At 44.2% G+C, this 16,038-nt stretch overlaps 2 protein-coding genes across 2 annotated transcripts; one reads left to right on the top strand and one right to left on the bottom strand.

Annotated features, from left to right (window-relative positions):
- The first annotated feature begins 3,751 nt into the window (after positions 1-3,751).
- Positions 3,752-7,601, top strand: nefma (neurofilament medium chain a). Its single transcript, XM_061077218.1, has 4 exons — positions 3,752-4,798; positions 5,639-5,763; positions 5,855-6,662; positions 6,936-7,601. Exons 1-4 carry the CDS (start codon positions 3,752-3,754, stop codon positions 7,599-7,601), a joined length of 2,646 nt encoding a protein of 881 aa, XP_060933201.1.
- Positions 7,602-11,585: 3,984 nt separating this feature from the next.
- Positions 11,586-14,172, bottom strand: nefla (neurofilament light chain a). The gene is made up of 5 exons (XM_061077428.1): positions 13,132-14,172; positions 12,895-13,019; positions 12,153-12,586; positions 11,916-12,067; positions 11,586-11,750 (listed from the first exon to the last, which is right to left on the bottom strand). The coding sequence occupies exons 1-5, from the start codon at positions 14,170-14,172 to the stop codon at positions 11,586-11,588; spliced, it is 1,917 nt and encodes a 638-aa protein (XP_060933411.1).
- Positions 14,173-16,038: the final 1,866 nt, after the last annotated feature.

Here is a 16,038-nt window from a genome sequence, read left to right as displayed (position 1 = left end):
AAGAGGAGGGAGGGAGAGAATGAGACAACAGGAAGGAGGCTGCGGAGCAATGGAAAGAATAGAACATGATACACAGATAGAAAGAAGAAAGAAACACACACACACACAGACACACATAAACATCAGTTTGCTTCCCACTTTGTTGCACCAGTTTTCACTGTTGCACAAACCAATAAAAAACAGTTTACCCAGTTTGCAGCAAAACTTTACCTTAACTCCACCCAAGACTTTCAGAATGAACTGGAACACCCACTGTGAGCAAAGCCTCAGTGTTAGAACTATTTTAATGATCCTGTGGCTGAATCTCTGCAGCTGGATTCTTAAAGCATGTTTAAAAACAACACAGAAGACTGCAGACTGTTGCAGCAGCAGAAAACTAAAGCCTACATATTTTCTACATAATTAAGTATCCAACGATTAAGTATGACTAAACTACATACAGCATATCAAAATGATGTGTAGCATTTAGAATATTGACATCACTCATGACAGGGATCATTAATCTTCCAGTTCACACACACACACACACACACACACACACACACACAGTGGGCAGAGCAGCATCAATGAAAACTGTAATTAAGGTCGATGCCTCCTTCTCTATTTGAATGTTCTTTCTTCTCCACTGGCTTTTCACATAATATGCTTATAGTCAGAGACAATGTAAGAAAGCCCCATATTTCAATTACATGTGATGGGTGTATATATATTAGCTTGACTCCAGTATGGACTCACTAGGCTATCTGTGAATTTGATGACTTCCCCCACCAGAACAACAGAAATCCTTCAAATTGAAAAAAAAGAAAATCAAAGCCTAAAACATGGTGGTGCATTGATTATCACTGCCGCCTCCCAGCAAGAAGGTTCCACTGGTTCAGCTGGGGTCTTAATGGGTGTGTGTTCTCCCTGTGTCAGTCATTGGCTATTTGCTGACGATGAATTAGTCCTGTTCTAATGTTTATCTCTTGTCCTGCAAAATGTCGTGACCAGTCTGGGTTGTAGCTCCGCCTCTCGCCCAATGTCAGCTGGGATCGGCGACCCTCAAAGGATGAGCAGTTTCTAAAATGGATGCCTAGAAATCTGAAACCTTGTGTTTTGCCCTGATAACTTTGTCGGTCTATTCAATATTGAAGGGTATATATAGTTTACAGACTTCATATATCATCAAATTCATCATAACGCTGTTGATAAAAGTTGCGACGGTGCTAATGATATGTGCAACTCAACGATGTATCAGCTAAATCAAAGGTCATGTTCTCCTTTTAAACCCTGAATCAGCATAAATAACAACATGCCTCTGCAGCATGTGACCTCAGGACGCCAGTGTCTTGACCTCTTTCAATCACACCCTCATCGACTCTGTAGACTCTGCAGGCTGGAGGCCGGTGGCAGACTGGCTGGGGGTTCACTGGGATGGGCTGGTCTGGCTGCTGGAGCCTGTTTGTGCTGCAGTGCCACTTGACAGCGCTCCAACCCTTCTGCAGTGCTCTGGAGCTGGACTCCGCTGTCGAACGCCCAGCCCACACACACACACACACCCTCGTTCGGTCGTGTACATCGCGCCACATCTGCCTCGTAGGGGACGTCCAAAAAAGCACCCAGCGAACGGCCCAGCGATGAAATTAAATCGTCTGACATCCTGAAAAGAGATGTGAGGCAGTGGTCAAGGGCACGGTCACTGCAGCGGGCGAGGAGACTGTGGAATGCGGCATCTGGAATGTTATCGTTTCCATTTACAATTCATAGTAGTGCTTAAAATAGGCACTGGAGGACATCGTCATTGTGACCATCTCTCCCTCTCTCTCTCTCTCTCTCTCTCTCTCTCTCTCTCTCTCTCTCCCTCTCTCTTTCCGTCTGTCTTTCTGTCTCTGGAGCGATCTAAAATTGGCCTGATGCATTAGCTCTGCTCGTCTGAGGCTCGCAGTGGAAAGCCGATGAAAAGCAGGAACAAGGAAATGTAGACAGGTGATTTATAGCAAAGGCCCAAGTGAAAAGTTTTCATGCTCTCATTTCTAGATCCATAACAAGCGGGATTTAACAGGGGTCCACTTTCAAACATAGTCCTATAAATGTCTACTCATTTAGATTGAGCCTAGCGCCCCTTGTTCTGAACGTTCACCTGAAATGACCCAGGATTTACATGGCTGCACCATAAGCGTGTTGATTTATACAGAGTTAAATACACTAATTGAAGCATCCTCAGAAAGCACTGATGCAGCTGATTTTGCTGCATTAGCTCCAGGGATTTTTAATCATTTCTCATTGATCAGCGTGACCTGCGATTAGTCTGAAGCACGGTGGTTGATAGGAGATCAATAAAAGTCGGTGAGACCCGAATCACCAGACCAGGGTTGTGTTCCATTGAAGTGTCTCCCATTCAAATTAGGAAGATGCTTTTATATTGTGTTAATCAAGTGTTTCTGTAAATGTTTCCCCCGATACAGCATTACAATGCTCTGCAGGTGAAAACATCCGAACGCAGTCATTTCCTGGAGACTTAACTAACCTTAACCATAAGTAGCTACTTCCCACACTCTAATTTAACCCTAAACTAAACCTGTTCTTATCCTAAAAGTAAACTAATCGTAATGCACATCTTCACCTTAAAATTGTATGATTTAAGTTATGCAATATACGATGGACTTGCATTTTGTCGACATAAGGAAGGCAAATCCCCATTATGTCACTGTGTTAACAGATTTAGATCCCCACAACATGAGTAATACTAAGAACACACACACACACACACACACACACACACACACACACACACACACACACACACACACACACACACACACACACACATACGCACACACAAAGAGGAAAAACCTTGTTTGCTGTCCATGGTGCTGAAATGACTGCACCAATTCAGCAGTGACTGATCACTCGTCTAAATTCAAATTGGAATGATTCTTCAAGGTGAATGTATCTCAATCAATCAATGTATCGATCTATCTATCATCTATCCATAAATCTATCTATCTTCTATCTATCTATCTATCTATCTATCTATCTATCTATCTATCTATCTATCTATCTATCTATCTATCTATCTATCTATCTATCTATCTATCTATCTATCTATCTATCTATCTATCTATCTATCTATCTATCTATCTATCTATCTATCTATCTTTCTATCTATCTATCTATCTATCTATCTATATCTCTCTCTATCTATCTATCTATCTATCTATCTATCTATCTATCTATCTATCTATCTATCTATCTATCAATCTATCTATCTATCTATCTATCTATCTATCTATCTATCTATCTATCTATCTATCTATCTATCTATCTATCTATCTATCTATCTATCTATCTATCTATCTATCTATCTATCTATCTATCTATCTATCTATCTATCTATCTATCTATCTATCTATTTATTCATCCATATATCTATCTATATCGCTATCCATGTAAAGTTGGAGACATGTATCCTCCAGCCCACGTGGCTCAGAGTGGGACCTCGTCCCATTACAGCCTGAGGGGGACGCGCCCTCCCCTCCCTCCCTTCCCCTCCCCTCCCTCCTCCCCTCCCTCCCATCACTGGACGGAACTAAAGTGCTTGGACTCTCCCTGTCAGTGGCTGAGCCTGGGATATAAAAGGGGCAGACAGAGTAGGTCATAGATGCTGTGAGAGCCATACACCCCTCACCTACATTACACTCACACACTCCCACCTCCTCCTGGACGGCCCCCCTCTCATTCCTTCTTACATCCCCTCCGGCAGTCTTACCGGATGAGTTACCCGGTGGACTCGATAGGAAGTCCCTTCAGAAGAGCTATGGATACTAGGACGACCAACTACGGCTACAGCCGCTCCGCCACCCCCTCCAGCGGCTTCCGCTCCCAGTCCCAGTCCCAGTCCTGGTCCCGATCGAGCCCCGGCTCCACCGTGTCCTACAAGAGGAGCGTGAACATGCCGGTGTCCCGCGGCTACAGCTCCACTGACAGCGGTGATTACAGCCAGACCTCCATCCTGAACGGAGAGTACAAGCGATCTAACGAGAAGGAGCAGCTCCAGGGGCTCAACGACCGCTTCGTGGTCTACATCGACAAGGTGCATTACCTGGAGACCCAGAACCAGCAGATCGAGGCGGAGATCCAGGCGCTGCGGCAGAAGCAGGTGTCCCGCTCCCAGCTGGGAGACCTGTACGACGAGGAGCTGCAGGAGCTGCGGTCCGTGCTGGAGCAGATCCACCACGACAAGGCGCAGATCCAGATCGACACCGACCACATCGAGGAGGACATCCACCGGCTCAGGGACCGCTTCGACGAGGAGGCTCGCATCCGGGAGGAGACCGAGGCCATCATCCGCGTCCTGAAGAAGGACATGGGCGACTCGGAGTTGGTGAAGTCCGAGTTGGAGAAGAAAGTTCAGTCGCTGCAGGATGAGATCGCCTTCATCCGCAACAACCACGAAGAGGAGGTGAGCGACCTGATCGCGCAGATCGAGGCTTCCCAGGTGACCATGGAGAGGAAGGACCTGCAGAAGACCGACATCACCGAGGCGCTGCGGGAGATCCGCTGCGAGCTGGAGGGTCACTCCAACCAGAACCTGCAGCAGGTGGAGAACTGGTTCATGTGCCGCTACTCCAAGCTCACCGACGCCGCGGAGCAGAACAAGGACGCCATCAAGTCCGCCCGGGACGAGATCTCCGACCACCGCCGCCAGCTGCAGTCCAAGACCGTGGAGCTGGAGTCCGTGCGCGGGACCAGGGACTCGCTGGAGCGGCAGCTGAACGACATCGAGGACCGACACAACAGCGACCTGTCCAGCCTGCAGGTGAGAGACACGCAGCCGTGCGTAAAGAGAGAAAACCGGCTTGAGTTTGATCAAACTTTCACACCTTATATTGTTATTTCATGTTTTGTGATTAAAACATATGATTTGTGCTTTTTTTCAAACTTAATAATGAGGGATTGTGCTGTTATAAAGATAACGGATAGAGTGAATTAACGTGCACAACATTTATTAATTTCCTTCTTGGTGACGCAGTTTTTATTTGAGGTGATCAAGCACAAAGCAAAGTTCGTGATTTTATCACATTTCTGCTTCATAGTTGAGTGTTTGTGAAATGTTTCATTCATTTTCTGCTGCGTAATTGTCCTGAGACTCCATCGTCCTCAAAAGACCTGAGAGAGATTTACAAGTGATAGGAAAAGGATTGGGAGGGAGACACTGCAGCAGACTCACTCACTCTCTCTCTCTCCCTCCCTCTCTCCCTCTCTCTGTTTTGCTGAGTCAGAGGTAAGGGTGGATGCTTTCATTGGCTCTGTCCTTGGGTCTCATCACTGAGATTTTGGAGCGTGGGTGTGTGTGTGTGTGTGCATTGAACAAGTGTGGAGGTTGCCCTTGAACACACATCTCTCGAATCCTGTATTGCGTCAGAATATATTAAATCAACAGCAGAGGTGAATGGACATGAAATAACTTACAACAAAAAGGGAGGAAGATTCATTTGAGTTGTATTATTAAGGCAAGGACATTCACAGAAGAAGGTTTATATTAAAGTCTATATAAAAGTCTTTCCATGCACAGGGAACAATCTGCACATCATTTGCCGGCGCATGATTTTGATGCATTTAATCAACCATGCATTGTTTTTGCTCCGTGTTTCCCCAGGAGACGATTCACCAGCTGGATAATGAGCTCAAGAGCACCAAGTGGGAGATGGCTCGTCACCTGCGCGAGTACCAGGACCTCCTCAATGTCAAGATGGCCCTTGACATTGAGATTGCTGCATACAGGTATTTACTGATCTACCTCTGACACGTGAGGCGCAGTTTAGAAATAACATTTATGGACATTTTATGGAATCTCTTCTCTTCCTCCTATCAGGAAACTCCTCGAGGGTGAGGAGACCCACTTCAGCACTTTCCCTTATCGCCAGCCGATCACTCCCGCCAAAATCTCCAAGCCCAAATCGGAATCCTCCAAGCTGAAGGTGCAGCACAAGTTTGTGGAAGAGATCATCGAGGAGACCAGGGTGGAGGATGACAAGTCCGACCTGGATGAGGCCCTGGCTGAGATAGCACAGGAGCTGTCAGCCACGCTCGGAGGGGGAGGAGAGGAAGAGGAGGATGAAGAGGAGAAGGATGGTGGAGAGAATGAGGAAGCAGAGGGTGAGGATGAAGAGGGTGAAGTAGATGGAGGAGAGGTAGGACAAGAGGAGGAAGTTGTTAGCGCCACTGAAGCTAAAGTGAGCTCCAGCGCACCCGATAAGGGGGAAGAGGATGAGGAAGAAGAAGATGAGGCAAAGGGTGGCGATGAGGGAGAAGGTGGAGAGGAAGGAGAGAAGGAAGAAGAAGGTGAGGGAGATGATGAGGGAGAAAAGGGGGATGATGCAGAGGGAGAAGGAGAAGAGGGAGGAGAGGAGGAAGAGGTTGAGGAGACAGTTCTGTGCTCCAAAGCTCCTGAGTCTAAAGCCTCTCCTGACAAAGAGAAGGATGGAGAGAAGGAGAGCAGCGGAGGAGAGGAGGAAGCAGCGGAGGACGCTGGTGCTGAAGAGGAGGGTGATGATAAGGATGATGACAAAGCATCCAAAAGCGGAGACGAGAAAGAGGAAAAAGAGGATTCAGAAAAAAGCAAAAAGGAAGACGAGAAGAAAGTAAAAGATGAGAAAGCAGATGACAAGACAGAAAAAGAGGTAGCCAAGGCAGAAGCTCCGAAAACAGAAGCTGCAAAACCTGAGACCAAGAAGGAAGAAGTGGCATCAAAACCTGTATCCCTGAAGCCTGAATCCCCCAAGTCTGAATCCCCCAAACCCCAGTCTCCCAAATCTGAGTCCCCCAAGCCAGCATCTCCTAAGGCTGAGTCTCCCAAGGCAGGCTCACCGAAGGCCGGATCTCCCAAACCTGGTTCCCCAAAAGTTCAGTCCCCCAAGTCAGAATCCCCGAAATCTGTGTCCCCAAAACCTCAGTCCCCTAAAGCTGAATCTCCCAAAGTTGAATCCCCAAAAGCTGAATCCCCAAAAGCTGGATCCCCTAAAGCTGAATCTCCCAAAGCTGAATCCCCAAAAGCTGAATCTCCAAAAGCTGAATCCCCAAAAGCTGAATCCCCAAAACCTGAATCCCCAAGAGCTGAATCCCCAAAAGCTGAATCCCCAAAACCTGAATCCCCAAGAGCTGAATCCCCAAAAGCTGAATCCCCAAAACCTGAACCCTCCAAACCTGAATCCCTTAAGACCGAGAAGCCCGACGCTCCTAAGCCTGCTGAAGAGAAACCCGAGAAAAAGAGCGACTCAACAGAAGACAAGAAGGTAGAAAAGACCGATGTTGCCATGAACGGCGATTTGGACAAGAGCCCAGAAGAGGAAGTGAAGAAAGACGAGGGCCAGGAAGACGACGCGCTCGCTAACGGCGTGGACGACGTCAATAAGGACGACCCCAGCCAGAAGGTGGTGATCACCAAGACCGTGGAGACCATCACCACCGGCGAGGACGGCTCCAAGCACGTCACCAAGTCCGTCACCGTGACCGAGACGGTGAAGGAGGTAGAAGAGATGGTGCAGGAGACAGTGGTGGCCACCAAGAAGACGGAGAAGCACTCCACACAGTCGGTCAAGGAGGTGACCGAGGGCAACTGAGCAGGAGGCCAGACGGCGGACTCCCGGCGGGATGAGGAGGCGTCAGAGGTTCGGGGGGGGGGGGAGGGGACGCGAAGACAAGCAATCAACCTACAACTAACATAACAAAGAAGAATCATACAGCTAGAGCGATGTAATAAAGATAACCACTCTCAATCATACGAAAAACAAAATCATAGAGAGAAGCCAAAACCTCTAACGCAACAAGTTTCAAAAATGCATGTTGAGTGAAAGCTTTGAAACGGCCTTCGCTGCTGATGCGGTCAGAAGCAGATGACTGAGACATTTTATCCTCTTTTCGATTTTTCTTCTTTCCTTTCCGCTGGTTACGGGCGAGCTCACAGGTGGGGGGAGGGGGGGTGGGGTCTCTGCATGCTAGCTCAGGGGAGGGGAGTACGTTCCTCTCTTATCTGTATGTATGGTAGAAATACACTGTAAAAATGAGTAGATATATATATGTAAAAGGGATACATGCGATGTGGATGGCAGAGCGAGAGATATATTAATAATAGATTTTCCGAGGAGGGGGGGGCGACAGTCAGCAGGGAGGGTCCCGGACGTAGACACGCGCTTTACTGAAGAAGCCTTACATGACACACGAAGACACCAACTGAGCCAACGAGACACTAACGAACACACGACGCGTAGTGAGGAAAGCGACGGCGTGGAGAGAAACACGAGACCATATCCATTCAGTAACTGAAGCTTAAACGAACCTGAAGAAACTCTTAGCCTTAAACATGCTTTTTATCCGTGTCTGTTATGTTTACTTGAGTGCAACTGAAAAATAAAATATAAATATATGTAGAAATATATATATTTAAGTGTAAATGCGCTGATACATGCATTTGTTGTATGCATATAGGATGGACTTGAATTTAAATACAGAAATAAATGAGGTGCTACTGTTTGCAATCCCATGACTTTACTCATCATGAACGATTTCCCAGCAGCATTTGCTCAATAAATGTCATAACGAATCAAAAAAAAGTTGTCTTGTCATATTGTATCATTCTCAATGCTTTATTACTGCATGCACATGTGTCTACTATCTCAAGTATAGATGTTTTTTAGATTTAGATTTACATGTATGGCTGTATTTAACAAACCAATTATATCTTAAGGCAATTGACTATTATCTAATACAAATCAACTTTATAGTTAATACATACACACAATACTACAGTAGATGACTGATACCCCACATATGTTAATGAATATCAAATGTTATAATATTCTAATAATATTAAATGTTCGAAATGTTCTAATAATCCAATAAATACAGCAAACAACTTCATAGACCTTTTAGAGTTTTACATATAATTTTCGATTTAGCAGTCAACCAGAGGAAGTGGCCATATAAATATTTGAGATTTGAAAAATAATAATTTGGTAAAAGCAGGTAATAATCTAATCATTTTGCTGATAACTTTAATTCTAAAAATAGTTATCAACCGAAAGTGTACCTTAATTTATCCCAGAAAATGTTTTTAACTAAATACTATCAATAATTTCTGATGACATTTTTAGTGCTGATATATCATTTTGGAGAATTACAAAACCTGGAGATTTATTTCTTTACTTATCTGTTAATACATCTTTAAAATGTAGCTATTAAGCTTTATAGTTGACTTATGCTCTGTTGAACATTTTAAATGCAATATGTTTTACCATATACAGTGGTGAATTTTTGTCTTGTCAGCAGCGACAATAAGTAATGACGACAGATGTTAAAACTACAAGGAAGGACTCTATATTGTACAATTTTAAAACCCACCACAAGGGTTTCACATCCATAGACTCTATATAAAGACGGATGACACGACAGATCCCCGAAAATTAAGCCAGAACATCTTGATTGCCCCCTGGTGGTGGGCTACAAAGGTCATGGGTAATATGTTATGTTAGTGTAAAGGACACAGACTAAATTAAAAGTCAAAGTCCACATCAAATAAAGTTTTGTCAAAGAGTTTCTGTCATTTAAGGTTATTGTGAGACAGGGGTTTGTTAAAGAGATCATTAGGGCCCAAGCACTGACAGGCACTGACAGGTGAGGCCCTCTGAAATTGATTCCGTTTTGGCTTTTTGAGGGCTTTAACATGCTCATAATTTTACCAAAAGTTGCTCAACGGTGCCCCCCGAGACCCCAGGAACGTGATCACATTGACCGATCTTCACAAAAATCGATACACAAGTGTATCATGACCAGACAAACAAAAAAGTCTGAGGTGCAATTGGAAAAACGCAACAGGAAGCCCGCTATTTTGCATTTAGTCCACATTTTTACTTTGAGGTACTCGTCCCAGGGCTTACATCAGAACAACTTGTCATCACAACAAGACGGAGATACAAACTAACTCAAAGATCGATTTTTGATCACACGGTGTGACCGTGGCGTGGCGTCAAAGTTTGATTAAACGGCATTAAAACACAATGTTCTGTAACGCGGACATACATAGACCATGAATCTTTTGCTGCTGAGCCGTAAACAAACAACTCCACTCCTGCACTGACAGAGAGTGTCAATGGACATAGATCAAAGGAATCTTTATGTCTTGCAAAGGTGATGTCTCTCTCTCTCTAATTGGTACATTTAGGTGCGGCGAAGGCTTGAGTCAAAAATTTAATAAAATAAACTCAGAAATAAAGTTAAATTGACTTAAATATTGGAGTTAATTGATTCGAAAAATGTATTTAAGTTTATTTAAGTGTATTTAAATGTATTTAAATGTGTTTAAATTTATTTAAATCTATTTAAATTTATTTAAATACATTTTTTATGAGTTACATTAATTAGAAACATTGAGTTAAATTAATTTAGAAAAGTGAGTTAAATTTATTTAAACAATTGAGTGGAATTTACTTCTAAAACTAATTTAGAAAATCTAGTAAAATTAATTTAAAAACTGTTTTTAAGTTTATTTAGGTTCATTTAAATGTATTTAAATTGATTTAAATTTATTAAGATTTATTTAAATTGATTTAAATTGATTTAAATTTATGAGTTACATTTATTAGTAAAATTGAGTTAAATTGATTTTGAAAATTGATTTAAATTGATTCGAAAAATTGAGCTCCACAATTATGTGTTTTAAGAGCCTTTGGCCGTCTTTGTTTATGTCGTGATTAAGAAAATATGAGTCATTTACATGTTTCTGTACATATTAATGTATGATTCCCCATATTTTTGGCTTTACTTCATCCCTCATATGATAACATTTCTATTTTATTTGAATATGTATGATCTACGTGTATGTTTGTTTTCTATACAACAATGTTCATATTCATATTCATTCAGATAAACATCACTCTAGGTAAAGTGACTTTAGTTTGTTTTTTATTGATGTGATCATAGACTGTATGGTCTTGGCATGCTAGATGTGCAACAGAAGCACAATTAGACAAGATAACTGCTTACACAGTCTTCCATCAGTTTTCTAACATAAGCTCTAATTAACCAGCATCAGTTACATGTTGCAGCACCACCTAGTGGTTTGAACTCAGTATGCACGTATGAGGTTTTTTATTGCTTATAAATGCTTCCATTGAAAACATATTGTGTTATTTATTCATTTAAAAGCTGAATCACCACATTTTTGGTAAGAACTAATCTGAAAACAAAGCAGAACTTATTGCAATTAGCTTCATTTATACTAGAAATGTCAGAGAAACTAAATCAACACTGTAGAGATGTATTAAATCAGGACTTGTGCTTAAGCCAAAATCCAGGACACACATATGACTTTGAGAAGTGTTTATTGAACCAACAGGAAGTCACACACTTTACTCTCCGTATACAGGACATGTGCACGCAGACATTAATGGACTATAGTCTGGATATTTGCAGGCAGATAACCTTGATTTGCTGCTTTGAATGGAGTGTTTAGATAACACGGTTTGAGAGGATAGCGCTGAGGCCTGGTTATCAAGCTGTGGTTTTTTGTACGTTGACAGTTCTGCCGGAGGTTTACTGACACTACTGGTTTACTTCTTCTCCTTTGTGCTCTTTTCTTCTGCCACTTTTTCCTTTTTGACTTCAGCTTTGTCGTCTGTTTTGGGAGCAGCTGCTTTTTCTTCCTTCTTGGCATCGGATTTCTCTTCTTTCTCTTCTTTCTCTTCTTTCTCTTCTTTCTCTTCTTTCTCTTCTTTCTCTTCTTTCTCTTCTTTCTCTTCTTTCTCTTCTTTCTCTTCTTTCTCTTCTTTTTCTTCTTTATCTTCTTTATCTTCTTTCTCTTCTTTCTCTTCTTTCTCTTCTTTCTCTACTTTCCCGTCTTTCTCTTCACTCTTCTTTGCTTCTTCCTTCTCAACTTTCACTTCTTCTTTTGCATCCTGCTCTTTGTCCTCGGCTCCGTTGGCTTTTTCCTCCTCTTGTGCTTCTTCCTTGACTTCACTCTCCTCTCCGTCTTCTTTGTTGTTTGTCTCCCCCTCTTCTTCAGCAGCGTCGGTCACCTCCTCCTCTTCACCGCCTGTATCAATAGATAACTTTATTAATTGTCATTGTGACCCTTAATTGCAATTATGACATTTGATAAAAGAAAAAGATGCACTAACCCTCTTTGTCACCCTTAGCCTCGTCCTCTACTTCTGTAGCCTCCTCCTCATCTTCTTTCTTTTGATCTCCTTCCTCCTCTCCTCCCTCTTCTTTTTCCTCATCTTTCTCCTCTCCTCCTTCTTCTCCCTTGTCTTCCTCCTCTGCCTCCTCTTCCTCCTTTACCTCCTCCTCTGTGGCCTCCTCCTCCTCTTCCTCCTCCTCGCCAGGTGGGCTGGCCTCAGCTTGCTTGGCGTGGCTGGCGGAGATGATCCCCTCGCTGGTGCTGAAGCTGGAGCTGAGCAGGCGGGATGTCATCAGGTAGGAGGGGCCAGAGCTCATGCTGGAGAGGAGGGGCCGGGAGTAGGAGGGCACCGACAAAGAGTGGCCGTAGTAAGAGGACACACCCCCGGCACCTCCTCCACTGAAGCGGGACTCCTCACCTTCCAGCAGCTTCCTGTATATTTAAATAGGTCAATTAGCAGCCATTTGTTTACACTTCTAACTGTAAAATAACATTTCTGGTCATGATCCTAGACCATGTTTACTAAGATAAAAATGGCCTATATTTACTTTTTTCATACATTATAGAAATTTATCAATAAAAGTAAAAATTTAGGAGCTTTGCTAGAATTAGCTGATGCACTATTTCCTTAAATGATTCATCTTTTCACCTTCAATGACCTTGTGAATACCTAAAACCTTAAGTTCATGATTCCTCATATAATCAGTAAAATAAACTCCTGGATGTCTTTGGCTTCTCACCTGTATGCAGCAATCTCGATGTCTAGCGCCATCTTGACATTCAGAAGGTCCTGGTAATCCTTCAGGTAGCGGCCCATTTCCTGCTTGGTGCCCCTCAGCTCGCCTTCCAAATGTCCAATGGTGTCCTAAAATGAAGAAAGTAAAGACATTAGAAAATAACACATGCAACATGATGACATGAAAACCTTGAATAAAGAATCTGACTGATTAATGTCATGTCATAGGGGCCCTGCTGACCTGCATGGAAGTTATCTCAGCACTCTGCTTCTCCTCCATCTCGTGCAGCTGTCTCTCCAGGGATCCGTTGAGGCCTCTGCAGGCGTCGATCTCCAGCAGCCGGGCCTGGAGCTGGCGTCGGTACTCTCCTGCTTCGTCCTTGGAGCTCTTCACGGCGTTACTGTGCTGGGCCACAGTTTCACTCAGGGAACCCACCTTCCCTCTGAACCACTCCTCGGCTGCCTGCATGTTCCTGGCCGCCAGCCTCTCGTACTGGGACCTAATATCCCGGAGAGCCCCGGAGAGATCTGGAGCGGCGGCCTCAGACTCGACGGCCACCTGGACGCCCAGCTGGACTTGGGACTGCAGCTCGGCCACCTCACCTTCATGAATTCTCTTGAGGAAGGCCAGCTCCTGCAGAAGAGTTTCGATGCTCTTCTCCAGTTCAGCCTTGGCTAAAGCAGCCTGGTCGGCCTCACGTCGGGTCTCCATCAGCCTGCCCTCGGCCTCTTCACGAGCCAGAACTTCCTCTTCATATCGACCCTGCAGGGCGCTCAGGGTTTGCTCCAGTCGCTCTCTCTGGCTCAGGACAGCCTGCTGCTCTGCCCTGGCCTCATCCATAGCTGCTCTCAGGGAGCGGGCCTCCTGCTCGTACAGTGCTCTCAGGCGGGACGGCTCAGAGTGCCTCTGCCTCAGCAGCAGCAGCTCTGACTCCAGAGCACGATTCTGCTGCTCCAGGTCACGCACTCGGTCAATGAAGCCGGCAAAGCGGTCGTTGAGCTCCTGCAGCTGGCCGCGCTCTTGGGTGCGCACGGTACGAAAATCAGAGCTGACCTGGGACGCCTGGCTGAGCTCCAGCTCCAGGGACGATCCCATTGAGGAGGAGGAGAGCAGCCCCCGGCCGGGAGAGGAGTACTGCAGACGGGAGGAGGACACCGGGGAGGCATGGGAGCTGTAGACGGAGTGGGTTCTCCCTCTGGTCGCCACACGAGGGGGCGCCTCGACATACCAGCGTCTATACGACGAGGTGGGATAGTAGGGGTCATATCCGATGCTACTCATGGCTGAGTGGTGGGAGCACTGGCTGCTCCTCCTCTCCTCTGTGTGTGTGTGTGTGTGTGTGTGGAGATGTACGCAGGGCTCAGGTCTAAGCCACAACTGATCTCTGCTGCAGCAGCCCGTGCTTTTATACTGGGACACCGAGCTGTGACGCACGCGCTTTACCTCAACTCCCACAACGCAGGCTCGATAGTCTTACACTGCAACATCGAGGAATGAGACAGAGGAACCATGGGAAGGAGCGAAGGAGGTAAACGAGAAGGAGAGAGGGAAAGAAGGGAAGAAAGATGTTTCTATATATTTTATATCTGTAAAACTTCATGTTTCTGTTTGTGTTTTCTTTGGCAGTGACAATTCTAATGCAGAAAAGAGATTCATTATTATATATTATTTTGTTATAAAGGTTTAAATACTATTCAGCAGAGTTTGTTTGTGAAATAGAAACATAAATGAATATAAAAACAATAGATCATGACAACAGTTTTAATACAGAACTTGAGCCTGGATACTTAACGACAGTAAAACAAATGCAAATAACTATGATGCATTATTTTATTAATTATATCGAGAAAATAGATGGGTGAGAGGTGTTATTATGTTGTATCCTCACTGCAGGAGAGAGAGAGAGAGAGGGGGAGGAAAGCTGTTTTTTTAGAGCCATGACACAGCATCTCTCCTTGTGGTGGAGAGTGGATGTGCAGCCATAACCTTAAAAGACCTGCAGTGACACAATCCCACCCAAACACAATGTGAGAGTATCTGTGACAGTCAATAAGTTCTGCTGTGGAATCTGTTACTTGGATTAAATTAGTCTTTTTTTTTCAGTTTTCTTAGTAATGTTTACTTTACACTTTCAGCTTTGCATTATGATAGTATATGATTTGGGGGATAACTGAAGGATTACACTTTATTCTAGTCATATGTTTTCCATATTTATCTATTAGACTGTAATGTTTCTACTTGTCTTGTGTGTGTAACATTACTTAATAAATACACAAAACCACAACACTTAGGATGAAACAGCTGAGTGTGTGTCTGTGTGTGCAGGTGCAGGTGCAGAGGCTCAGTGAAATTAATGTCGGGAGATTTGTTTTGCTCTTGAGCCTCATGCATAAATGAATGTATATTGCAGTGCTTTGCAGCAATACCTGTGGGTGTGTGTTTGAGTGTGTGCAGGAAGTGTGAATGTCTGTGTGTGTGTGTGTGTGCGTATGTGTATGTGCATGACCTGCTCCAGTAATTTACCTCTTCAGCACAAAGCCCCCTCCCTCAGTGCTTAGTGTTGTGGGAGGTGTGGGGGGGGGGACTTCAGTGGGAGCTGCATGGCCCTCTGCTGCAGGCTGAGTCATCGTAACACTTGTGATCACACAATCTCCCCGTGGACACTTCTCCCAGCCGAACAGCAGAATGACAATCTGCTCCTGGGTGATTTTTTTTTAATCTGCAGCGGATTGGGTGCTTACAGGATCTGGGGAAATGAAACAGAGAAGCTAACTTGTCTTCCCACACACATTCACTCACTTCAAGTTCCATTTTCTAAGTGGCTACTGGTCTCTGTGAATACAACTCAGCATCAGCCCGAGTATCAAATCAATATATATTTAATTTGTAGGATCACAGCTAAACCGGTGACAGCTTCACACAAGTGAGAAAAAATAAGTAAACACTCAATAGACATCAAGAATTGTCTTCTTGGTGATGATGGTTTGATATTAATGATTTAGTTTAGTTATTTATCAGGATTAAAAAAATGCATTAATCACTTTTTGGGACAATGGGGCAAGAAAAGTACTCCAAACATAAACCAGACACAAAATGAACACGTCAAAGTGATGTTCCACAAACTCACGAAGCTTAATCTGCAAGATG

Source organism: Limanda limanda, chromosome 1 (genome assembly GCF_963576545.1).
Source record: "Limanda limanda chromosome 1, fLimLim1.1, whole genome shotgun sequence".
NCBI lineage: Eukaryota > Metazoa > Chordata > Actinopteri > Pleuronectiformes > Pleuronectidae > Limanda > Limanda limanda.
This window is presented reverse-complemented; position numbering and strand designations above follow the sequence as displayed.

Coding starts and splice junctions, on each gene's coding strand:
- nefma (XM_061077218.1), top strand. CDS start 3,752: ATGAGTTACCCGGTGGACTCGATAGGAAGTCCCTTCAGAAGAGCTATG. Junction 4,799..5,638: donor GCGACCTGTCCAGCCTGCAG/GTGAGAGACACG, acceptor GTGTTTCCCCAG/GAGACGATTCACCAGCTGGA. Junction 6,663..6,935: donor ATGACAAGACAGAAAAAGAG/GTAGCCAAGGCA, acceptor CCAAAACCTCAG/TCCCCTAAAGCTGAATCTCC.
- nefla (XM_061077428.1), bottom strand. CDS start 14,172: ATGAGTAGCATCGGATATGACCCCTACTATCCCACCTCGTCGTATAGA. Junction 12,068..12,152: donor GGCTAAGGGTGACAAAGAGG/GTTAGTGCATCT, acceptor CTATTGATACAG/GCGGTGAAGAGGAGGAGGTG. Junction 11,751..11,915: donor AGCAGGATGCAAAAGAAGAA/GTGAAAGTTGAG, acceptor GAGAAAGAAGAG/AAAGAAGAGAAAGAAGAGAA.